Source organism: Solanum lycopersicum, chromosome 11 (assembly GCF_036512215.1).
Source record: "Solanum lycopersicum chromosome 11, SLM_r2.1".
Taxonomy (NCBI): Eukaryota; Viridiplantae; Streptophyta; class Magnoliopsida; order Solanales; family Solanaceae; genus Solanum; species Solanum lycopersicum.
The window spans coordinates 15,151,254-15,178,766 of NC_090810.1; the positions used below are offsets into that span (position 1 = coordinate 15,151,254).

At 37.1% G+C, this 27,513-nt stretch overlaps 1 protein-coding gene across 1 annotated transcript; it reads right to left on the bottom strand.

The window, feature by feature from the left end:
* Positions 1–23,553: 23,553 nt before the first annotated feature.
* On the bottom strand, positions 23,554–27,235 carry LOC101257134 (multiple C2 domain and transmembrane region protein 6-like). The gene has a single exon (XM_004250382.5). The coding sequence runs from the start codon at positions 26,929–26,931 to the stop codon at positions 23,872–23,874; it is 3,060 nt and encodes a 1,019-aa protein (XP_004250430.2). The 5' UTR covers positions 26,932–27,235; the 3' UTR covers positions 23,554–23,871.
* Positions 27,236–27,513: the final 278 nt, after the last annotated feature.

Here is a 27,513-nt window from a genome sequence, read left to right on the forward strand (position 1 = left end):
ATGAGTTTAAGTCTTCCGCATTACTTTATGTTGATAGTACATTGAAATGTTAAGGTTTAGATTTGGTTGGTTCGCTCACACAGGAAGGTAAGTGTGGGTGCAAGTCGCGGCCCGATTTGGGCCGTGACAGAAGTAGAGCAATCACACGGAGGAGCTCAGAACCTACAAGTGTAGAAGTAAGGGGTAAATATTAAACAACAAAGTACTCAGCAAGCAACCTATTAAACAAACAAAAACTAGGCTAGAATGCGAGTACACATTTCATCCCAACTAAAGTGTCTAGACTACAAACTGCATAAAATCACTTCAAAAGGCTTGGCAATCATAGGCCAACAGTCATAGTTCAACAACTAACATTAGTCAACTATACCCAGGTTTTCTTTACCTAATTTATATTATATTTTTTAATTAAAATTTTTCGTTTCTTACGTTCTTACTTCTTTAAGTTTGTGTATATCCAACCTTGTCTAGCTCTTACTCATAGCAATACCACTACAACAAGAATAACTTTTAGTGATAATAAATATGTACATCAACAAAGAATGCTGAACTTGTTGAGATGACCTTGTGCAGAGTTAATCGAGCTCGCCAAATGGACGTGAGTTGAAGAGCCAATGGTCTTTTTTACTTTTTAAATTAATCCCCCTAAATTCTTGCATTTGTTCATTTATTTCCGCTCATCCACATTTCTTTGTTAATTTTGTACTTTATATTAAATAACTCAATCAAGTTTATCATAATTGCATCTTATTCCATCATTCCCGGTCCCCCCCCCCTATGCATTATAATTATTGGTTCTTCGTCCACTCTTTGCTATTTTACATTACTATATAAGTTTCTTGAATCCATGTTCTTAGAGTTCTAGTTATCATTCATGATTGGGTTGTTGTAATTGCATGATTGCTTCAATTACTCCATACAATTTTCTCTTAGATTCGAATTAATACACTCCAGGAAGACAATCCGCTAAACAAAAGAGGAGTTAGATTCTTTTGTAAGGCCATCCACTATCTTATTACTGTCACGAAGCCTGTTCCAGATTCTATTCGTGGTACCTAGACCCTAGGATTCTAAATCATCTCAAAGTTGTAGGGATGCATACTATTCTTGAGGAGACACGTTTTTTCATGGATGGTGTGATGGATAGATATCCTAAGATTTGGTGAGATCTTATAAGGTTTCATAAATTTGTGCAGTTCACAAAGCACCATCACCTGTATGTTTCACTAAAGTGAGGGAATGTTATGATGTGTATACTGAATATTACCAAGAGGTAAGAAGGAAAAGGTTAGGCTTGACCCTATTGAAGTTGGTGAAGTTCGAGGTAACAAAATGATGTCTAGTGAAACTTACATTAATAATGCATTAGGCTGCGCTGTGCGAATTTGTCACAAGTTGGCCAATAAGCTTGAAAAGAAATTAGATGAGTTGAGGGGTTGGCTTGCCCCATTGTTGAGTGAGACTACAACTCCTTAGATTAAGGAGGGAATGATAATTGAAAAGAAGTACATACACATCACTATGTGATACTGGTTTGGGTTTATATGTACTCTTTGATGACATCTCAGAACGAGTCTATCCTCTGCCATCCGAAAGATGATCTGTTAGGGTCGATCATCACTAAAGAGAGGCTAAATCTGGGTTCAATCATTTATTTGGAGAAATCCATGAAGGAAAAAAAGTACATACACATCACTGCGCCAAAATGCATGTGCTTCTTTTGTAAACAAGAAGGGTATAGTGATCACCTCAACCTCAGCATGTGATATTCGTTGGATTGAAGTGGAGTACCTTTAAGATAAGGCCGAGCGGAAGAAGATAGCACTTATGGATAACTCCCTGGTTGTTTTTGTAGAATCTTTGGAGGGTGACTCTACGCCTCCCACTTCTTTGCCTATTCCTCAAGTACTCCTACTATTGCTACTCTCTCTCACCTTCCGTTGATTCAAGAGGTTGTGTTATTCATGGGTAACCTTGCATATTCTACAGCTGAGCAAGACACTCGGTTTAAGGCACAGGTTCTCACCATGATTAACCGGGCTATAGAGACTGCCTTGTACCCCTTTGGAAGGACATACAAGGTGCATAGGAAAATATTACGGGTGTACGAGAAACGTATTGATGGATTATATGCCCAGATAGAAGAGTTGATAAATGAATTGGATGAATCAAAATCCATTTATATTTCATGTTTGTGGACTGATTTTTGTGTCCCGAAGTACACAAACATAGAGGTTCTTGTGATCGGTATTGAAGATCCTCGAATTACTGATGATTTAGTGACCTATTGAGCAGGAGAGGTTAGGTTCTGAGGATGAGATGAGACTATAACCCAGTTGAAGAACCTTGAGAAGGAGATTGTGTAGATTACTACTGAGGTGTCCCTTTGTGACACTTCTATGATTGTCTCTAGTGGGTCCAAGCCCACTAAAAAGCCCATTAAACCTACATTGTGGGATGATCAAGGCATTGATTCCCTAAATGAGGTTGCACCAGTGGGCCAAACCTCTCCACTTCCATTGATGACAGGGCAACCCTCTTACTTTCTCTATGATTTTCTACTTAATTTTGTGGCATAGAGGACAATGTCTATTTTTTGTGGAGTAGAGGGAGTTTTATCTGATTGAGTTGTAATTATGATGCATACTTTGATTTTTCGTACCTCTTGGATTATAATTATAACTTTATGGTAGTTAACTTCTTATTTAGTTTTGATAGTATAATTGCTTTTGTTTTGGTTTAGTTGTTTTGGTACTCATTTTTGCCTAAATTTTGAATATCGATTGTTCACAACTCTGTCGTCTCAAAAAGTGCTCTTGTGGAGATATGTGTTGGTGGATAACTTGAGTTGTGTGATCCTTTCATGAATTTTGGGCATCTTATGTTGACTATTTAGATATCTATTCATGTAATTTTGTAATGATCCTTGCATGCCAGCTACGGTTGTAGTGTCACGACCCAAGTTAGGAATGTGACCGTCGCTAAGGGGGAGAATCCCAAAGCAAGCCTTACAAGAATTCTACAACATAACGAGCAGAGTTTCCTTTGTATTTAGGCTTATCGAACACAACTAATAGCAACGATAAACCACAACATAATATCCATCAATGATCTAATTGCCAATCACTTAATCGAATTCATCTCTACGTTATGGAAAAAGTTCCAAACTAGTCACTTGACTACAATTTAAAGGACTAATCTTGACTCAAATCAAAGGAATGACAATGGAGTGACTCTAAGAGTTTTTAAGAAACTAAATAAACATAGCAAATCAATAAATCTCTTGCCACACAAAGCAATGCGGGACTAAACAGATGCTACCGATTCACACGCTAGTTAATATAATCCTTTTCAAAAGCACCTTAGTTCATTGTAAAAACAATTAGCGAGGAGCGAGAAACTAGCTCAATGAGTAATAAGACTTAACCGTAACCATTTTTAACGAGGGAAAAGTCATAAAACATGCTAGTATGATAGTCAAAATGATAAAATCACTTCCTTTTCAGAAATATTAACAACATTCAATCTGATGTGCCTCATATAAGTCAAATCCATGTAAATACTTAATAGTAAACTTAGAAAAACATTTTCACATCAAATCGTATTGCGGTGGGTTTCTTATGATGAATCATGTAATCAGTGTGGTCTATTATTTAAGAATTACAGATAACATTGAACTCGTCATAAAAGAGTTAAATACAGTGAATCCCTACTCGAGGGATATCAGTAACAATACACTTGTTCTACCTTTCCACTAGCAAAGGCTTTATCAATAATGAGTAACTACAAGCTACATCAGGTCTAACGAACCCGTTGCCAACAAAGGGATTCATCAAGGTCTACTCTATGTATATTTTTCTTGTAATCAGTATAAGCATTTCAAAATCGAACAGAACATTTAAATCTTATCAAATCATAAAATTTCAAAGTTTAACAATCACATGTCAAAATAATATTTCTCAAATAAGTGTAAAACCTTTTCAATAACAACAATCTTATCTTGTAAGAATGAAATCATCTCTAATAATCTTTTTAGTGTCATATCAATAAAAGACTTATCCCACGGGTTGGTGAATATAGAAGAAGAAACAGCACACAAGAAGATAGAGGAAGAGTTACAGAGAACTTTCACGTTATATTCTGATATTTGTAAAGAAAATGCATTAGACACTTTAAATACTCAACCACCCAAGAGAAACATGACCCACTAACTTAACCACAACCTTATCCACTAAGCTAAATATTAGCAACTAACTGGAGATATGCTTTGAATCAACTAGGACTGATAACAACTGTGTTACTCTGCCAACTAAATTGGAACCTCTAATTACGTTTGAATCAAGGAGAAAGTGAAAATTGAAAACAAAAAATGGCTACCAATATAGGATCTACCACATCTCAATAACTAATACTCAACCATCTAAGAGAAACATTACCCACTAACTTAACCATAACCTTATCCACTAAGCTAAATATTAGCAACTAACAGGAGATATTTTTTGACTCAACTAGGACTGCTAACAAATGTGTTGCTCTGCCAACTAAATAGGAACCTCTGATTACGTTTGAATCAAGGAGAAAGTGACAATTGAGTAAAAAAATGGCTACCAATAGAGCATCTACCACATCTCAACAACTAATTCCCATCTTTGATGGGAATAAATATGAATTTTGGATCATAAAGATAAAGACTTTGATCAAGTCTCAAGAATAGTGGGATTTGGTGGAGAAGGGCTATGCTGAGGAAGATGAATCACAAAGATTGTGCGAGAACAAAAAGGACTCCAAGGCTCTATTTTACATCTAGCAAATGATTCACGACTCAATTTTTTCCAAAATTGTTGTTGCAGAAACCTCAAAACATGCATGAGATATTCCAAAAAAAGAATTCCACTGCTCGACAAAGGTAATGAATGTTAAACTCCAATCACTCTGACTGGATTTCAAAAATTCATCATCGAAAAATAGTGAATTCGTGCATGATTACTATCTAGGGTGAGTTCAATTGTTAATCATATAAAGGCATACGGTGATAAAATTACTGATGAAACTATAGTTTCTAAAGCTTTGAGAAGTCTTAATAAAAGATTTGATTCTATTGAGAAGCCCCCTGATTTATCTAATTATGGTTTTGATGAATTGATGAGTTCATTGCAAGCTCATAAGGAAAAATTATGGTCCGTAAAAATGTTATGTTTAATTAAGATGCTAGCTGGAACTTTGATTCTAAGAATATTAGTTCAAATATTAAATTGTTGCCTACTGATGAAGCTTTTCAGCAAGAACCTGCAACAGTTTTTGTTAGATTTTAAAAAGTGTGAATGAAAAATGAGGAGTTGCGACTTTTATGAAAAAATATAGGCTTGAGTAAATTCTTTTGTTCTTGACTTTGAAATGGTCTATGTTTTTCATCGCGGTGTTTTATCACTGATCGGATATATATGGGTCCTTTTGTTGGTGAGGATGTGAATCTTTTCTAAGTGTTTGTATTCATGTGTTTGGCCTGTTAAAAAACATACATAATAAATTGTGGTCCATTGATTATATTTATTTCAATTCTTGCAAATCTATAATCACTTATCCATTTTACCAAGTTGAAATGCTTATTTGTTGGTTCGAATGTGTTTGGCTTATTATTAATAGATTCATTATGCTATTTAGACTTTAGATATAATAATGGTGTTAAATTAATTATTGGGTACACATAAAGAATGGTTATATGTGAATACAATTTTTTATGGTTTTGTTTTGATTCCTTAAGTATTGTTGAGAATTTTGGCATTTCTTATTTGTCTGTTCATTATTAGAAATATGCATGTAATATTTTTCTTTGAAACATGATGTTCATTTCAATTCATTTTTATTGCAAATTGATTTTTCCTTAATTTGAATGTTTCATGTTCACTTTTAGCTCTAAATGTGCAGGCATGTGATTATGTTTGTCTTTAATTTAAGCCGTGTCAGATTATTCCTTCTCCATATGTTTACTCAACTTTCTTGGATTTAATAGAACTATCAAGTGTGTTGAGTATTGTTTATTTCCTCTTTCTAAAACTTTTTTAGTCTTGTCTTGGGTGGCATGTGTACTCCATTAAAAAATTGAAAGGCTCGTGTTGATTCATAATGGAGTGTTTTACTATTTGTTGCACGATTAGTAAGTATTAATTTGATTTGGTTAGTTTAAATAAGAATGATGCTAAGCTTCTCTTTTTTTTTCTTTTTTTTACTATGCATGAACTTGGACCGAGTCTTTACGGACTCCCACTCCCTCGCATATCATTAAATTGAATTTCGAGTCGGCCCTTCATTTTGAATTTCGGAAGTTTGAAAGAATTGAAAGAGGAGCTGCACAATAGATTTTGAAGGCTGAAAGCAGGCTGAAATACGATCTTTATACACTGATATACGATCAAGCATAACAAATACGTGATTAAAAATGGCAATACAGGTTGCAGGGGCCAAAACTGATTGTATAAATTTTTTATACGGTTCGATATACAGGGAAAAGAGCCGAAGTACTTCCCGTATACAGTGGTGTACACGGAATATATACACATAAATCAAATATAGACAGAGGCAAAGAATGGGCTGAAACCCACCAGCAGGCCCACTTTAGAGTTTAAGACAGGTTTGGGTCAAGCCCAAGAATTTGAATTTGGGCAAAAAAAACCAAATGTGATATTTGCTCTTTCTTTTATTTATTTATATATAATTATGTTTGACCAACTCTAGTATGGTTTTCGTTATTATTTAATTAAATTCCCCAACGTAAGTCATTTCTTCTTTTCGTACACTTAATTTAAATATATCTTTTTTTACTTATTATTTAGTTTTACTTATATTCCTTTATTTGTCTTATCACCCTAAGTCATTCCTCTTTTCAAAATGATTTCTCCTTTAGTTTATTTTGCCTTAGAAATAATAATAATAATAATAATAATAATAATCATATTATAAATAATAATAAAAGTTAACAATAAGTAAAATAATAAAAATTTTGAATTTACTTAACTTAGTAAAAGCTTGAAAACTATTTGAAAGGTCTTTTAGTCAAATCGTTGGTTAATTGCAAGTTAGCGGATATTTCGAGGGCCTAACACCTTCTCCGAATGTACATTTGAAATTCAAACCCTTTTTCAATTGATTTTATCTGTTTAAATCTTTTGAAATAATTATATGTTTTTTCTTGATTTTTTACTAAAAAATTATGTGACGACTCTGTTGATTTGGAAAATCGATTTTTCTTAGATCATAAGATTAATTATTTTTTCGAAACTTAGTCATTTTTGTATATTTTATTCATTTTTGAATAAACCAGCAGTCATCTTATACAATTTTTTTATTAGTTCATATGATTGTTGTCTACGGTTGATTGGTCCTTTTTTTTCTTAATTAGTTTGTTAATATACACAATAATTAAAATTGATCAATGAGAAATATCTCGGTCGGTTTTGGAGGCCTTCCATTTTAAAAGACAGACATTTAGTTTATGTTCATATTTTATTTGTTAAAATAGCCGATGAAGGAATTATCGTCGATTTTCAAGGTCTCCCATGTTCATAAGACGGACTTTTGTTTTTAAGTTATCATTTGGTTTATTTATTTTATTTTTATTTATTTATTACTAACACTTTTACTAAATGTCTTTACAGGTACCTCAAGGTTCTCCACAGCTATTTGAATTAGGTTCGAATTTTACTCATATTCATTATTGTACGTTATTGACGATAGGCAAATATAGGCCGATTTTTATATTATTATTTTATCATATTACCTGTGTATATTACAAGTTTATTATACTTGTAAGTTATTTTATCTCCTCCTCAATTTGAAAAAAAAAATCAGTCGAGACACACGCTCGTGGATTTCGAAGGGTGCCTAAGCCTTTTGATACGCTCAAACTTACTTCTCAAATAAGAAGTCAAGCAGTCGTATCAAGTAAAGAACCCAACTAATGAGGTTGGGATCGTTCCCACGAGGAAAGTAGTTCAGGCTTAACTTCAATCTATTATTACTATTATTTAGTCAATTATTTTCTTAGAAAACAAAGACAATAAAAGGGTGGGGGGTTATTTCTAAATAAATGAAAATAACTAACTAAATTAAAGTGGACACCTAACAGATTCAAATGTTGTAGTTAAATCAATTAATAAAAGTAACTAGGGTTAACGTGTTCCCCACAGGTTCCTAACTTGATAATTCTAACTATAACAATTTTTTCCTAGTATCTTGCATGCAAGTGATAAGTTATGTATTTCTAAATCCTTGGTATGGCATCTAGAAAATTTCACTCCGCACCTAGGTCCGGCTACGTGTGTTGCTATACTAACACTTACCTTTACCTCATATTAAGCATTGTATTCGATATTTGACTAAGTTACTACCTCGTACCAATCAATACTAGCCTATTAGATAGTATACACTAAATCTATGTTGATAATTATTTTCCTATTATCTACCTCCTTGGTCTGGCAAGTAGCATTAACGCAAATTCTAACATTGGTCATCTGTTAAAAAGACTTCTAAGCGAAAGAATTATCAATACATGCAAGACACTATTCTAGAATTGTTATTTTAGTTAGGTTTTACCTCATTATTCGCCTATGGTGCCCACAACCCTAGTTATGGAGTTTAGTTACCCATAGTCATAATCACAATATTCATATATATGATATAATAATTCATGTACTTACTTCAATGAGAAAGAATAAAATCAAGAAATTTACTTAATTAATCGATAAAATCACCAACAATCAACTCCAGAGAAACGTGTAACAATCCAAATTGTAATAATCAAAATAATCTCTTCATAAAGAATCTAACATAAAATTGTAATTATCAAGAGTCTAACCCCAAAAACAAGGTTTTTCGAACTATTTATAAAAAAATAAAAATCTAATCAAAGAAGGACTCTATTTGCTGAAAATCTGTCAAAATGCGGCTGGGTCGACGGACCTCTCGACGGGTCGTCATGGACTCCATTGTCACATACTTAGCAAACTCTATTTTTGCTCGTTTCATTATCCTCGATGGCAGGTATGATGGATCGTCACAGGAACAACGTTTCGTCGAGGATCTCCGTTCCATAACACTTAAATTCTTGGAATTTGGGTACTGAGACTACATCTATGATCATCACGAACCAACAGTACGGACCATCATTGCTATGACGGTCCGTCATGCACTTCGTAACTCCACACTTGGTCAGACTTCCCCATCTTCCTTCAGCAGCTTCACCACGACGACACGTACGGACCGTCACAAGCTCCTTAGGTGGTAACTTTTCTGCATTTTTGCTCAAAAAATTCCGCGTTCAACTTTAGATAGATTTCCTACAAATAAAGGGAAACTTACATAAAAATCAATACAAAAAGGCTTTTGAACACACACTAAACTTAAGGAAAAAACTTTAAAAATACCGTGAAACTACGGTATATCAACACCCTCAACTTAAATTCGTTGTTTGTCCTCAAACGACGCACTATGACTCACTACAAAAATCTTTGTACAATAGTATCCATGTTTTAGCTTTCACAATCATTTGGCTATCAATCTCGATCAGTCTCATCATATTAATGCATGTTATCACTATTAGGCTTGAATTATGTGGAATCAGACCATGACACAGACTCACCATGCACTAACACCTATCCTCTTCAATTTCTCACCGAGGTGCTAATATTTCCGGTATTGAAACTAGTGTCCTCACTTCCAAACAAAATCCTCATTTTTCACACAATGATTTCTGTTTGAGTATAAGGATTACTTTTCAACACTCACTCTTATAACAAATTCACACTAATTCATACATATTTCCATAAGTTTGCCCTTATTTTTACTGTTTTAAGTTTGTTATACAACTCTTAGGATCACGATAGGACTTTCTTAGCTCGTAACATAGGATCATGGTCAGGTAGGGTATATTTAGGTATACTTTAGTGACTTTTTGCCCTCCTTGACATATCTCTAAACATACCATTTTTTATCATTTTATCTCGCCCAGTTTCTCATATTCTTTCACCTTGCTATTTTCCATTCTTTCTTCATATGTGTAAGTGAGTCTCTTATTTTGTTGCTTTTATTTCTTGTATTTTTATTTTCTTTTTTTTAATTTTTTTTTTTACTTTTCTTTCAACTGATTCTTGAGTCACTTTACTTTTGTTCTTTCTCTCTCTTTGTTCTTTCAACCCCACTTTCCAGAGCATTCCTCATAATAGCCACCCTCAACTTATGGCTTTGCCATGAGTCAAAGTACACAATATCCAAAGTTGGGTCAGTGTCATAAAAAAGGTTGTTTACTGCATTAGCCACCCTCATCTTATGCTTTTGGCATAAACTGAGGTGCACATGTCCAAGGAGGGACCAGGGCCAACACATTATTCTCATAAAAAATCAGTTGGAGTGAGGAAGAAAGGTCTAGTTTAAGCTCAAATCATTTGGATCAAAGAAGGATTAATTTCATTTGGTTTTCTTTTATTTAGGCGAAAAATGGGCTCTATTGAACAAGGGCCTATGATCCTTTCCTAATTGTCTATTACAGCTTACTTTTAGCAAGACTAACTACGCAAGTTCTAGCTCAGTACAAATAGTGGACTATTCAAATCTTCCTCATACTCACTTGACATCTCATTACTCTACCAGATTATCAGAAACCTAGTTTGAATTTTAGACTTAGGTTCATGCAGTGGTATACCTCTATGTCATGCTTAGAGCCACACATTTATCAATTACTATGCCTAGTCATGCATCATTTTCCATTTTATCAGGATATCATTTTAGCCATCATACTTCAGAATTAAACTATGTACACGAGATATAGACATGTCGGTTCAACAGAAAAAATAATCAGTCTCTTTGGAAAAAAGAACACAGGCAAGAAAACCCCATAAGAGAATAGTGAATTGGGCTACTCAAACTTCACCCTAGCACTCACTTTCCATTTACCCCACCCCCAAAAAAAATACATGCAATTCTCCTCAATTCATAAAAAAAATGAAATACGAGAGTGGTAGGTGAAGCAAACCTGGGGCGCAAAGCGCCGACGATCAGCAAGCTGGTGGGTCCGGTTTCCCGGAACCCACTACCTCTGTAATATGGACACCCTTAGTAGTGTCCTCATCAGCAACAACACTATCAGCAATTCCTCTCGCTATCGCCACATCTCTGGAGCTAGATGCCTCGGCAGCTGACTCTACAGCCCTCATTCGACGGGCCTCCTCATCAGCAAGCAAGGCTCTCCTCGCAGCCTCCATCTCACGGTGCTCCTTCTTTCGTGCTCTAGCCTCATCCTCCTCTCTACCCCTACGCCTCTTGGCATGCTCTCGAGGGGGAGATGGTGGAATCTCAAAAGTGGCGAATAAGGCCGCCATCACTGTGTCTTCAGCATGCTCTGCAAAAGGGGCCTCAGACTCAGGAACCCTAGCATCTAAGATCATATCGATGTCTGCGCAAAAACTTTCAACCGCAACCTAAAAGGTCGACACATCCACCTGAGGGGCTGGCCAGGCTAGCACCCGCAACTAAAAAGCGTCCAAGAGCTGATGAACCTCAATGATCTTCCATTTTGTGTGCTGGACCATTCTACGCTCCAAGCACTCTTCTGCCTCAGCAATAGACCTCTGCATCCTAGGCTGGATGTGATGCAGAAGTGTAGCCATCTATGCCTCTAGTTTTTGGACCCTAGTAAGCGGGACCAGAGCGGGGAAAGGGGATGAGCGAAAGGAGCTCGGGGCAGTGCTACTACCCAAGATAGACTCGACGGGGGTAGTGTTAGTGGTTTCAGAAGCAACCTGTGTAGACGTGCTAGCCTGTGCTACCGTATCATCTAGATTGTCACCAAGTCAAGGCAACTCTGGGTGGGGCCCTCTGCGTGGAGCTAACTCATTGGCCTCATCCCTGATGAGTCCGATATCAACAGTGCTTAGCGGGGTCTTGAGCTGATCAATGTGCCAGATGGGCACACCTGCGGACCTGCATAAAGAAAATATCATGCACGGAAAAAGGTAAGTAGTTGTGACCTTAGAAGCCCTCTCGTGCATGACCGTCTGTAGAAGCCAAGCAAAGTCGACCTCAAACTAGGCTATCATTGCCGCCATCAGAACTGCACGATCCCATGTGACTATATTATCAGCGCCTGTGGGGAAAGGTTGTGGCGGACAATCAACCATAAGAACTTAGCCGTGAAGGTCAGATTAGCCTTCTTGATGGCTCCCTTCGGCTCGGTTAGCCAGTCGGCACCCTCTCCATCAACAGACAAGTGCAGGGACATCAACATCTTGGTGGTCTCTCTCAGCGATGGCTCACGCAAGAATTGTCCATCTTTGATAATTTGCCACCGGTAGTCAAACTCGACGGTGAGAGGGGTCCGGTTAGCATCAACATCATCATCGTATAGATACCGGCGGATGGCAGGCAAGGAGATATCAACCTGAATGCCACGTACTCGGACATGCTCAAGTAGGGCCTGTTTGGCGAGGCAGCTCGCCTATCAATCAATGATCTGAGAGTAGCCACGTAGGAGGCATAGAACTCTTGGACCAACTCTTCACTATAACGGCCCAAAGAACGCGCTGTCCAATCTAGTCAGTGTCTGGTGAAGAGATTGTGGATCTCTGGCATAGTAGGGAGACTTCCCGTAAGGACCCGCCTCTCTAGTGTAAGGGTCCGTGTCATTACTCCTTTATCATTCGGAAATTTTACGTCTGAATAAACTTGATACTGCCCGTCGACACACCATCGGTTGGGCTGGTTGGCAACCGGGGTGAGAGCATGAGTCGGTGAGTCGGTGTGGATTCAGAACTGTCAGCCTCATCAGAAGAGGCAGACTATGCAGCTGTGGCGGGTGTAAGGACTTTAGCAGACCCGGAGGCTTCCTCCAACCACAAACTCCTAAGAAGCCAGATACTCCTTCTTCATGAGTAGCTGACCCAAAGGGTATGCCGATTAGTGTGCGCTCCTCATCAGACTAGGAGGCAGTGACTATGCCGGAGCCACCTTTTTGGGCGTAGCTCTAGCAGCACGTGCAGCTCGGGATGGAGCGGCAGTGCCTGGGGGAACGTACTCGGGGTCACGCTAATCATCAGAGCTAATGACCAGGCGGGCAGACCAGGCTACAGACTTTGATCGCCCACCTGCGTAAACTCGATTTTGTTTTGGTGCCTTAATAGATAGTCTCTGTAAAGAATCAATATTAGTACAAGAAGAAGAAAATAAGACGAGCAAAAACGAAACAACATAAATATAAGAGCTAAGTTGTAATGACTTTTCTTCATTAATCAGTGAAACACGACGGACCAAGTGACCGCTCATCGTGAGTACGACGGACCATCATGGGGTCCTTCATGTCTTACTTCAACTATGTTGATGTGGAGACCCCTGAAGGAAAGTCTCTGACTAGAATGACGGATAAGCAGGACAGACCGTCGTGATAATGACGTTCCGTCACCGATGTCCATCATAGAGACCCTTAGGAGATGGATCTCTAATCGTCAAGACGGTTGTGCAGGAAGGACCGTCGAGCGTATGACGGTCCGTCGTAGATGTCCTTCAAAGGACACTTAGAAAAAGTATGAAGACCCTCAGGAGATGGGTCTTTGACTATCACGACGGTTATGCAGGACGGACCGTCGAGGGTATGATGGTTCGTCCTAGATGTCCGTAAGAGGACACTTGGAAAAAGTTGGAGACCCTTAGGAACAAGGTCTCTGACAACCAGAACGGTTGTGTAGAACGGACCGTCGTGGGTATGACGTTCCGTCGTATATGTTCATAAAAGGACACTTGGAAAAAGTGAAAGACCCTTAGGAATAGGTCTCTAACAACCAGAACGGTTGTGCAAGATGGACCGTCGAGAATATGACGGTCCGTCGTATATGTCCGTAAGAGGACACTTGGAAAAAGTGAGAGACTTTTAGGAATAGGGTCTCTGACAACCAGAACGGTTGTGTAGGACGGACCGTTTGTGGGAACGACGGTCTGTCGCATGTGTCCGTTGGTGGACACTTGAAGAAAATTGGACAGTGGGGTGTTGGGAATGTTGGAACGGACCCTATGACGGTCCGTCGTGGGTAAGACAGTCCATCATCGTGGTCTCGTTCTGTCATTCAGTGATAGAACTGAGGATGTCACATTCATCCTCTGTGACTCACATGGGATACTTAGTGCTAACCTATACGTTTCTACCCAAAAACCTAGTAAACTAGCAATGTTGAAGCACGTATTTCTAGAGTTTTAACAAGGAAATTTAAGGATTTTCAACCTAGGTTAGACAAAATTGGATAAAAGAATAAAGACCCATCAATAATAACTAGGCTAATACTAATTGAAAAACAAAAATTCAATGTAAATGGGTAATTTGATACGCTCAAACTTACTTCTCAAATAAGAAGTAAAGTGGCCGTATCAAGTAAAGAACCCAACTAATGAGGTTAGGATCGTTCCCACGAGGAAAATAGTTCAGACTTAAGTCTTTAAGGTACTCATCATTAACATCGAACCTCCTCATCATTTTGTGAAACATATGCTCAACTCGCGTCATACCATCTCCACCATCCTTAGGAGTAACTTCACGATTTTGAGGAGGTACATAGGGTCCATTCCCATCATTTCTGTCACCATAGTTACCCCTGTTGAAGTTGTTGTCGCGGTTGTAGTTTCCATCTCAGACATAATGAACCTCACGGTTATAGTTACCATAGGTCCGACCTTGATTTCCTTGACCTTGGCGCCAATTCTCCTGATTTGAGCCTTGGGCACTCGGTCGTAAACCCCCTGTCTTCTCATTTACTACATAGGAATCCTCCGCATAATAGCATTCATCGTATGGTGGTGGTGGTTTAGACAAGTAGTTAACTGCATTTATCTTTTCTGCACCCCCAATGATATGACCAACCCAAGCTCAGTTCTCATCTAATTCATCTCTTCACGAATCTCATCTGTGGCTGGGTTGTGAGTGGATCACACTGCGAAGGTACTTCTCCCAGTATCTGACTTCCTAGTACTCCAAGTTTTATTGTTCCGAGAGATTTTCTCTAATTTTTCAGCAATCTCAGCATAAGGACACTCCCCATAAGAACCACCCGCTATAGTATCCAACATTGCTTTATTATTACCATCCTGTCCCCGATAGAAGTATTCCTTCAGTGACTCATCATCTATGCGGTGATTGGGGACGCTTCTCAAAAATGAGGTGAATCTATCCCTAGAACTACTAATTGACTCTCCTTGTAGTGCCACAAAGTTGTTCACTCTGTCTTTGTGGTTTAGTTTCTTGGAGACCGGGTAGTAGCGTGCTAAGAAAACGTCCCTTAGTTGGTTCCAAATGAAAATTAAGTTATAAGGGTGCTCAGTGAACCAAATAGTAGCCTCTCCCGTCAATGAGAGAGGAAACACTCTTAGCCCTATTATATCCAAGTCCAAGTCAGGCCTCCCTACACAGCTTTTACACACTGCCCTTACCTTATCTATATGGGCATGTAGATCCTCAGAAGGTAGCCCTGGAAACAAACCTCTGGCAGTGAGCATTTGCATCAGGCTACTAGTTACCACAAAGGTGTGGCTTGGTGGTAGACAGGGCAAGACAAGTGGCCCATCGGAGTCTGCTATATTGTCATAGCCTCTGTAGTATTCTTGGGGACGTGGAGCGGGATTTTGTCCCCTCTGTTGGGTAATAAATGACCATGAACATCAACCGGAGCTGAAATGTTCTGGTTCAGATCATCATCATTAATACCCAAGTTTCGATTCATGTTGTGCAGTGTACGCTCTAATTCGTGATCGTAGGCAAACAATGATTCTCTTCCTCTTCGTATATTTGGCATACAAGGAAGATAGTTCTGCAAGAATAAAAAACAATCAACAAAGTAAAATTAAGAAAATATTGACTAAACTTTTAGTAATAAGTTTAAGTTAATCTAAAAGCTACTTTCCCCGGCAGCAGCGCCAAAATTTGATACGCTCAAACGTACTTCTCAAATAAGAAGTAAAGCGGTCGTATCAAGTAAAGAACCCAACTAATGAGGTTGGAATAGTTCCCACGAGGAAAGTAGTTCGGGCTTAACTTCAATCTATTATTACTATTATTTAGTCAATTATTTTGTTAGAAAACAAAGACAATAAAAAGGGGAGTTTATTACTAAATGAATAAAAATAACTAACTAAATTAAAGTGGACACCTAACAGATTCAAATGTTGGAGTTTAATCAATTTATAAAAGTAACTAGGATTTACGTGTTCCCCACAGGTTCCTAACTTGATAATTCTAACTATAACAATTCTTTCCTAGTATCTTGCATGCAAAGTGATAAGTTATGTATTTCTAGATCCTTGGTCCGGCATCTAGAAAATTTCACTCCGCACCTTGGTCCGGCTACGTGTGTTGCTATACTAACTCTTACCTTTACCTAATACTAAGCATTGTATTCGATATTTGACTAAGTTATTACCTCGTACCAATCAATACTAGTGCCTATTAGATAGTATACACTAAATCTATATTGATAATTCTTTACCTATTATCTACCTCCTTGGTCCGGCAAGTAGCATTAAGGCGAGTTCTAACGTTGGCCATCCGTTAAAAAGACTTCTAAGCAAAAGAATTATCAATGCATGCAAGACACTATTCTAGAATTGTTATTTTAGTAAGGTTTTACCTCATTATTCGTCTATGGTTCCCACAACCCTAGTTATGGAGTTTAGTTACCCATAGTCATAATCACAATATTCATATATATGATATAAGAATTCATGCACTTACTTCAATGAGAAAGAATGAAATCCATAAATTTACTTGATTAATCGACAAAATCACAAACAATCAACTTCGGAGAAATGTGTATCGATCCAAAGTGTAATAATCAAAATAATCTTTTCACAAAGAATCTAACATAAAAGTGTCTAATAATCCAGAGTCTAACTTAAAAAATGAGGTTTTTCGAACTATTTATAAAAAAACAAAAACCTAATTAAAGAAGGACTCTATTTGCTGAAAAATTTGTCAAAACACGGTTGGGTCGACAGACCTCGCGACGGGTCATCATGGTCACGACAGGCCATCATGGACTCCGTCGTCCCATACTTAGCAAACTCTGTTGCTGCTCTCTTCATTACCCTCGACGGCAGGTATGACGGATCGTCACAGGCACAACGGTCCGTCAAGGGTCTCCGTTCCATAACACTTAAACTCTTGGGATTTGGGTATTGGGACTACTTGTCTAATCATCACGATGAACAAACAGGACGGACCGTCATTACTACGACGGTCCTTCATGCACTTCGTAACCCCACACTTGGTCAGACTCCCACATCTTCCTTGAGCAGCTTCACCATGACGCCACCTACGGACAGTCACAGGCACGACGGACTGTCAAAAGCTCCGTAGGTGGTAACTTTTCTGCATTTCTTGCTCAAAAAACTTCTGCGTTCAACTTTAGACACATTTCCTCCAAATAAAGGGAAACTCACATAAAAATCAATACAAAAAGGCTTTTGGATACACACTAAACTTAAGGAAAAAATATTAAAAATACCGTGAAACCACGGTATATCACCTTTCCATTCGGAATAATATGAACCCCTTACCTATAACCAATTGGTTTCATAGACTTTCTTTTAAGTTAATTTATTAATTGATTCCTAGTTTTCCTTAAAAAAATTAGGTGGGGACTCATTTTTACTCCTTTAACCCTTTTCCCTTTTTACCTTTTTTTTTAATTCTTTCTCTTTTTAACTATTTCTATACTTTAATTGAGTCACCTCGATGTTGCTCTCATTCAAAGGATGTCAACACACTCTCTTATTTAGTTCTTCATATTATTTTATTTTATTAATATTAGTTTGTGTGCTAGTTATTTTATAACATGTTATCAGCACGAGACTCTGTCAACTTAAGCTACTTCAAATATGTAAAATAGGTAAGAATTTTATTTCTCTAAAAAAAATTCTAATATTTCTAAACTTGAATTTGTTGTCTTGGATATATCGCAAATGATACTTATCCTGGATGCTGAAATCCGCCTGGATACAATGGGTCTGGAGAAACCATCAAAGATGATAACCAGGTATCCAGTCAAGAACGTGCAAAAGTTATGATATTTCTCTGACACCATCTTGACAAGCGGTTGAAATGCAATACCTCACTATTAAAGACTCCCTTGTACTAAGAAAAAAATTGAAAAATAGATATGACCACCTGAATTGGTCATTCTACCACAAGCACATCATGATTGATTTAATCTGAGATTGTCAGACTTTAAAGTATAACTGAATAAAATTCTTCCATGTATAGAATTATATCACTGTTAAATTTATGCAGAAGAGGTCATTGAACATGATAAGCTTGAGAAAACATACTCATCATTTTCTGCCTCGAGTATGCTCCTGCAACAGCTATATCGAAAAATGATTTTTAAATATCAATTACTTCCAAATCTTCTAATTGTTGAACGACATAACGACCTTTTGATTAAAAAAATCATGAAAGTCAACATGTTGGTTCTATGTCACTCCCTAAAGTGAATCTAGCAAATTATCACCAACGAGAAAGAGTTTGTGGCTCTTATGTGATCATGACATCGGTCATGGTCGTAAAATAAATTATAATCATGATGATCGTCTTGCACCTGAAAATGACCAGCAGTATAAAAGGAAGGGTGCAAGACAAGTAGTGATACAAAAGAAAAATTCAGAAAGTGTATGTCAGATGTGGAGGAATTGAGCACCGGTCTGTAATTGCCGATCATTTAAGTGTCTGATTCAGCTCTAGCACCTTGAAAAAGGATGATAACAAATCCAGAAGCAAACTTTATCTCTGAAGATAATGTTGATTCCATCCATAAAATGAATAATAATGCAGAAGCAAATGTTGAGCCTATCATCTGGATATAGTTGATTTCTTTATATTCCCTGAAGGAAAAATGATCAGTGACAATCCCGCAATAATCTAGATAATTTCCTTTTCTGTTTGTTTGTTTGTTTAGTTGGTAGCTGTGTGTGTTTCTAATCCTTGTAAATATAATAGCTATGTTTAATTGTATATTTTACTTTGTTTACATATGTTTTTGAAGAAAATATGGATATGCCCCAAACTTCGTTTGGATCAGTGATCAATCATGAAGATATTTAAGTAATTGATAGTGGATCAATGCACACCATATTCAAAGATGAGAAATATTTCTCTAACTTGCTTAGAAGAAAAGGAAATGTTAATACAATTTCTGGTAATTCGAACTTAACAGAAGGCTCCAGAAGAGTATTATATTCTTGCCTACAAGGACAAAACTTGTTATAGAAGATGCACTGTTCTCTTCTAAATCCCCAAGAATAAGTTTTAAATATATTCGTCAAAATAGATATCATGTTAACACAATAAATGAAATGAATGTTGAATACCTTGGCATTACCAAGATTGTCTCAAACCAAAAACATGTATTGGAGAAATTATCAACTTTATCGTCTGTTTATATTATGCAAGAATAAGTATAGTTGAAGAACATTCTATCGTAAACCAGAAGTTCACAACTTAAAAAATTTTGTGCTTTGGCATGACCGAATGGGTCATCTTGGATCAATTATGAGGAGACGAACTATGAAAACTCAAATGGACATCCATTAAAGAACCTGAAGATTCTTCCGTGTGATGAATTTTCATGTGCTGCTTGTTAATAAGAAAAATTTATTACTAGGCCATCACCAATGAAGGTTAACATTGAATCTCCTCAATTTTTATAACGTATACATGGGGATACTTGTGGACCTATTTAACCATCTAGTGGGTTATATAAATACTTTATTGTCCTAATAGATGCATCTTCAAGATGGTCTCACGTGTGCAGCTTATCATCTCGCAACCTGGCATTTTAAAATTGTTGGCATAAATAATACTATTAAGAGTGCAATTTCCAAATTATCACATTAAGGAAATTCGTCTTGATAATGCTTGAGAATTCACATCTCAAGATTTTAATGATTATTACTTAGGGATAAAAGTTGAACATCATGTAGCTCATGTTCATACTCAAAATGGTCTTGCTGCATCATTTATAAGCGCTTACAATTGATAGGAAGACCTCTACAGATGAAAAATAAGTTACTACTGCTGTTTCGGGCCATCCTATCTTACATGCAGCATCACTTGTACGTCTCAGACCGACTCATTATAATAAATACTCTCCGTCACAATTATTATTTGGCATGAACCATGTATTTCTCATCTACGAAATTTTGGAATGTATTTTATATGTGCTAGTTGCACCATCGCAGCACACTAAGATGGCCTCTAGAGAAGGTTAGGCATATATGTTGGTTTGATTCACCCTCCATAATTCGCTACCTTGAGCCAGTGATAGGAGATTTATTTACTGCAAGATTTGCAGATTGTCGATTTGATAAAATAATTTTTTTGCAATAAGGGGGAGAAAAAGGAACTTAAAAGTTAAATTGCATGGAAAGTTTCATCATTATCTCATTTCGATTCACGTTTCCTGTGTGTGAACAGGAGGTACAGAATATCATCCATTTGCAAAACATAGCAAATCAAATGCCAGACCATTAACTAATTTGAAAAGGATAACAAATTCACATACTCCTGCAGTAAATGTGTCTCTCCCGATTGATGTACGTCCCAAAAGGACCATTTACAAGTGTAATAGCTTGTGAATCACAAACACGCTTGAAGCGTGACAGACCATTGAGTTCAAAGGATAAAAATCCTAAAAAAACAAGTACGAAAAATGACAGTACAAAAGAATCTCATGAAGAGATTAAAGATCTGATTAATCTTGATATTTCAAAAGAGATCAGTGAACCCGACACTCAAGTGAATGAAGAACTTATAATAAGTTCTACGAGTAATGGATAAGTTTAGATCGATCAAAAATCATAATTGATAATGTTTTGGCATAAAATGTTGCAGTTAACATTATGCAAGACAGTGATGATATTGAACACTTATCTGTCGAAGAATGTTGACGAAGATGTGATTGGCCAAAATGGAAAGAGGCAATTCAATCAGAACTAGCCTCATTTGCTAAACGTGAAGTTTTTGGACCTGTAGTCCAAACCCCAAATGGTGTAAAATCGGTTGAGTATAAATGGGTTTTGTGAAAGTGAAATGAGAAAAATTTAATTGTAAGATATAAAGCACGCCTTGTTGTGCAAGGATGCTCTCATTGATCCGGTGTCGACTATGAAGAAACATATTCACCAGTTATGAATGCAATAATTTTTTGATATCTCATCAGTTTAAATGTTCATGAAAATATTGAAATACATCGGATTGATGTGGTCACAACTTATCTTTATGGTTCACTTGATAATGAAATTTATAAGAAAATTTCATAATGACTTAAACTGTCTGAAGCATATAATTCAAAACCTCGGAAAATATGTTCAATCAGATTACAAAAGTCATTATACTGCTTAAAACAATCAGGACGCATGTGGTATAATCGCCTCATTGATTACTTGATAAAACAAGATTATATAAATGATGTCATATGTCCTTGCATTTTTATTAAGAAAACATCAGGGTTTGTTATTCTTGCAGTTTATATTAATGACATTAATCTCATTTGAACTCCAGAAGATGTCCAAAAAGGCGATTGAATATCTAAAGAAAGAATTTAAGATGAAAGACCTTGAAAAGACAAAACTATCTTGGTCTACAAATTGAACATTTAGTAGACGGAGTCTTCATCCATCAATCTGTCTATACTGAGAAAATCTTGAAACAATTTTATATGAACAAAGCACATCCATTAAGTACTCCAATGATTTGTACGATCACTTGAAATGAGTAAAGATCTATTTCGACCTCAAGAAGAGAATGAGGAACCTCTTGGTCCTGAAGTACCTTATCTTAGTGCAATTGATGCACTTATATATCTTGCTAATGCTACGAGACCTGACATAGAATTTTTTGTTAATTTTTTAGCAAGATATAGTTGTTCCCCTACACGAAGATATTGGAATGGAGTTAAACATATATCTTGCGATATCTGATGGGGACTAGTAATATGAATCTGTTTTATACTAACAAAGATAATGCAGATCTTGTTTGTCATGCAGATGCAGGTTATTTATCCGACCCACATAAGGATCGATCTCAAACAGGTTATTTGTTCACATATGGAAGTACCGCATCATTGCGATCTACGAAGCAGTCCATTGTCGCTACTTCTTCAAATCATGCTGAGATATTAGTCATTCATGAAGCAAGTTAAGAATATGTATGGTTGAGATCAGTGATACATTTCAGCAAAGAAAGATGTGGTTTGAAGTATGATGTCAAGGTACGCACAGTGCTCTTTGAAGACAATGATGCATGCATAACTCAATTAAAAGGAGGCTTCATAAATGGAGATAGAACGAAGCATATTTCACAGAAATTATTCTTTACACATGATCTCTGGAAGAACGGTAATATTGATATACAACAAATTCGTTCAAGTGATAATCCAACAGATTTATTCACCAAATCTTTACCAGTCTCAACTCCTGAGAAGATGGTGCAAAAGATTGGAATGCGAAGCTTAAGCATTTGAATCAAGGTTTTTATCAGGGGGAGTAAAATACATGTTGCACTCTTTTTTTCTTAATCTAGATTTTGTCCCACTGAATTTTCCTAGAAATATTTTTAATGAAGCAGCAAACAATGCGTATTTTGAATGTCTACGTATATTCTTGTTACTTCAACTAGACATCCAAGAAAGAGTGTTGTAAAATAATCAAAGATGAATGTCATGAGTCAGACTCACATAGAGCCTACCTCCATTTCAATGCCGTGTGTAAGGTCCACATATAGCCTATCTCCACCACAACGCCATGTGTAAAGCCTATCTCATCTTAGCCTATAAGCATCCATTTATACCCAAGTTTGCTTAATTTCCTTCAGTTATAATAGCCATAAGCTCGCCAGTGAAGCGTAGAGAAGAAAAAATTTGGAATATATTATTATGCTCTCTCTCTTTGTTAGTTTTCATATTAATTTAGTTTATTAATATAAGTTTATTAGCTAGTTATTTTATAACATATAGTTATAAAATAAATCCTACTTTTTTTTCCTTTTATCGTTCACTTTATTTATGTTTCTTCCTTTATTTGATTGCACTATTATACGTAGATCCACATATTCTTGCTGTTACGAAAAAAGTGAAATTGCTAAGGATTATCGTCTCCCATCACTTACGAATCATTCTCATTCAAAAAGGACTATGAAGTAGTGACATGAATTACTGATAAAGCTTGTGGTGGAGTTATTAGTATTATTCATCCTCCTTTACCAGAAATCAGAAACCTCGTATTTAAGTAGAAATTTCAGATTTAAATTTTTTTGTTAGGGAACGTTTTATCTCCAAAAATATGAAACTTTCGACATAAATTTAGATTTAGTCAGGTTTCAACATGAATACGGAACATTGAATGAAAAAAAATAGCGACATTGTTTGTTTTTATGACAGTACTGTGATGGATTTTGGGTCAACCATGTGCTATACACACGTGGCTGTAATAGTAATCCCTCTGCTGTTTTTCCTCTTGTAACCAGAAAAAGAAAGTAACTTGAGAATTAAAAACGGGAACACTATTCATATCAGCTTTGAATTTGCAATTCCTTTTTTACATCTAAACAGATACAAACAACTATATTCTACAACCTCATAGATTGATTACAATATCAATCAAGAAAAAAAACACTTGTTATCTAATACAGGAGCTTGAGGAATGCATTATGGATTGTGGGGTGTGGGGGGAAACAAGGAAAACTGCTCTTCCATTTGTGTCTTGTGTAGCAGCCTTTTATCCCCCACTTATTCACTGAATCCATCTCTCTATTTTACAATTTGAATACAATAGATAAGGTGAAAATTTACCAGCATCTTACAAAAGCATATCGGACTTCGATGGTAATCTCTTGAAGAAGTTGACAGGTACTGATGGCAGCTTGCTCCTGAATCGTGGATGGCGCAACCAGTAAAGTCCTATGAGCACTGCAACTACTTGGAATGGAGTAACATATAGAAACACAGCCCAGATCAATGCAAGGATTATAAATATAGCAGTAGCCCTTGGATCCCGCCAGCTTAGTATGGAAAGAGCCCTTTCACCTTGTGTTGCCAAATCTCCAACTACAGTTTGCACCCTCCCAGCCACACTCCTCAGTCGATCATACCTCATTCTTACTGCATCTGTTTGCCGGGAAGTAGGGAATGTATCAAACTCTTCATCCAGTTCATCTGGGTGAGCATTTTCAGCTTGTGAAAGGCGAGCATCCATGTGTGGTGGAGCTCTAGGCCTAAACCTGTAGTTCCACAAGCCAATTACAAACAGGTAGAGGAAAATTGTTGGCAAAATGAGTTCTGGATAGCAAATCAATATCAAGAAGAGCACATGGACAAGAATAGTCGTCAAAGGGTTTCTCCAATTGCAAATCCCATTAAACCATCCATGAACTGCAGAAATCCCAGAAAGCAGTCCCATTATGCGAAAGAAATTAGCTTTGCTTCTTCTGAGACTGAACATATGGTAATCCACATCCAGCATATACTCGACAACCTCCTTTCTAAGAGGTGGCTCAGCCCTGACCAGCCTTGCAGCTACTATCTGCATTGCCTGGTGGCGCAACCAATCAATATGCCTAACGGAAATGGGTTGCACATAATGCATTTTCGGGAGCAATGGCCTCCCATATTGTGCTACCATGTTCACCCAAGCAGTACAAGTGAACCTTATGGCCAAATGAAGCTCTCCATGTTTCCTTAAACCAGAAGGTGTAAGAACCAGCAACGGATAAAAATGTGTATAGATCCGATCAGTTTCCAAAGTCGATAACCTAATTCTCACCTTACCAATTCTCTGATCTCTAGCTTCATCTTTGCCATTGATGTGACAATTGTCAAAGACCCCAATGGTGACAACGGTACACGGATCAAACACTTCCCAAGAGAACTGCTCATTCCATCGAGGAGCCAGAGTGTCAATGAGTGTTCTTGTTCGAACCCATTTATTCCCATACTTAGCAACACAATATGAATCTGTTATTCGACCCTCTTTACTCTTCATTGGCATCAGATTCTTGGCACTGAGAATACCTAATTCAAGAAGTCCAATACTCGGCTTTCTCAAGAACTTCGATGATGGTTGAAGATCACTGCTAAAATGTGTGGACTCATCAAGAACATGGTAACCAGCATCTATCCAAATTCTAAGGTGAATCTTGCTAGAGAACTTCACTTCTTTCTTCTTCTCGTCATCATCTGCCGCATGAGAAGGCTTGAGAAGATTGAACCATATAGCATCTGGTAACTTAGAGTTATCAACTCTGGTTGGAATATTCTTAAATGATATCATAGCCCTGCCAATCAATTCATCTTTCCCTGGTCCAACTCTATCCACGACATCTATTATCAAATACTCCTCAAAAGGTTCAGATGCAACAAACATTAGCTCCTCATTCCACACCGGGTTAATGTGTCTCATCGGGGAGGGCTTGGTAGTCCTTGACTGGTGCCCAAGCTGTAACTTGGCATAAGCCTCGGGCATCCGGCTTCTATCTGATGGCAGAAGATCCTGAGCTTCAATAACATGAACTCTTAGATAATATAATTTAGGTGAGAAATACACTTTGGATCGCGTATTAACCAAATTTTGTTGACTAGCCATATGAGCATCAGAATGCCAAGCCTCAGGAAAAGCCTCATCAGCTTGAGTTCCCATCCAAACAGCAAGCATGATTTCACCTTGTGGAATCTTCTCTCCTTTCTTATTGATCAACCTATACCATTGGGGAGCTAAAGGACTATCTGGTGGAACACGAAGAGGGACTTCAGCAATATCAAACATAACTTTGCCAACAATATCATCTTTCCCAAAATCCTTATCTTTTACAGTGACTTCAATCAAATTAGACTGCAGTCTTTCTTTAGAAAAAGCAAAAACACTATTCCATACAGGGTATTGATTCTTTTCAAAATGCCTTGTAACACCTTTGTAATTACCAAGTTTCACCTCAACATAAGGATCAAGACTCCCTGATATATCCATAACTGGAAGATCCCTAGCTTTGACAACATTAATATACAAAAATTGCATTTGCTCCACCAAATCATAAGTACTAGCAGTTTTATCTCTACCCCAATACCCCATTCTTGCAGCCAAAGGTGGCCTTGTTTCCACTAAACCAAATTCAGGCCTTGGACCACCACCCATTTGCATCTGCATTACATTGCTAGCCATTGGTCCACCAGCCTTTGCAAAGTCAGCCCTTCTCTCTATCACCACCGGAGGTGGTGATGGGCCAGACGCCGGCACTGGTACCGGCGCCGGTGCAGGAATAGAATGAAAAGTTCTTACCTCTGATTCTTTCTTCTTCTTATCCTTCTTCTTGATTTCAGTCTCCTTCATGTACTGTTCTTCAAAGTTGTTGGTGCTAGTTTCTTGAAATGGAGTAAAAGGGGTTGCTCTATCTTCACCATTATTCACATTCTGCTGCTCAGTTTCCACCGACACCGGCGGCGGAATGACATCAGCAACACCACCACCACCACCAGCAAGAACAGCATAGATTCTTAAAGCAATATCCCCTTTAATATGTGAAAATATTCCTCTTTTATCAAGTGGGTATCTCTGAACTAAAGCTTCAGAATCAGAAAAGGGGATAAAAGCACCAGATATCTTGACACGACCGAGAAAATTCTTGTGATGTCCCTGTTTTTGGTCATTATAAACATAAACAGAGATAGTCTGATTTTCAAGGTCTCTTGGATTCTTGATGTTGAAAACAAGCTTTTCATTCCATTGAGGGTTGAGATCTTTGTTTTTAGTTTGAGTTCTTTGACGTTGCTCATCAAAATCTACTTCAACAAAAGGACTTGCTGAACCTTGTCCATCTTTAGGCATCAGATCACTTGCATCAAGAACTTCTACAATTAACTTAGCCATTGAAGATAGTCAAGAAACTAAAAACAGAACAAAAAAGGTAAAACTTTGTGAGGCCAAGTTAGTGTATGGAGTAGAATTTAAGGAAAATGGAGAATGATGGAGAAGAAGGGTAGGCGGTGAAGGAGATATTGCAGTGGGGGTAGGGGGGTGGGGGTAGGGGCCTAGGAATTAGAGTGTTAAATTTTGGTGGAAAGTGGAGGGGATGGGGTGGGGGTGGGGGGCCTGTCAAAGTGTTTGGTGTTTGTAGTATATCTCTTTGTGATTCAAAATAGTGACCCACACAAACAAAAATAAAATGCATAATACAATATTTGGAAGTTAAAAAGTTCAATGTTTTTTATACCCTAATCAAAATACTAATAATTATTTTCAGAAGTAAAGATAATAGAAAATAATAGCTATTGCTAATATATTTTGTTTGACATAGAAAATGTAAAATAATTAGTTTAATCAAGATAAAAATTTTAAGGATTATATATTTCAATTTAAATTACTTTAAATTATAATTTATATAATACTCCATTAATATCAATCGGAACTTGTTTATTTATAAATAATTTTTTGGAAGTTTATATTACTTGA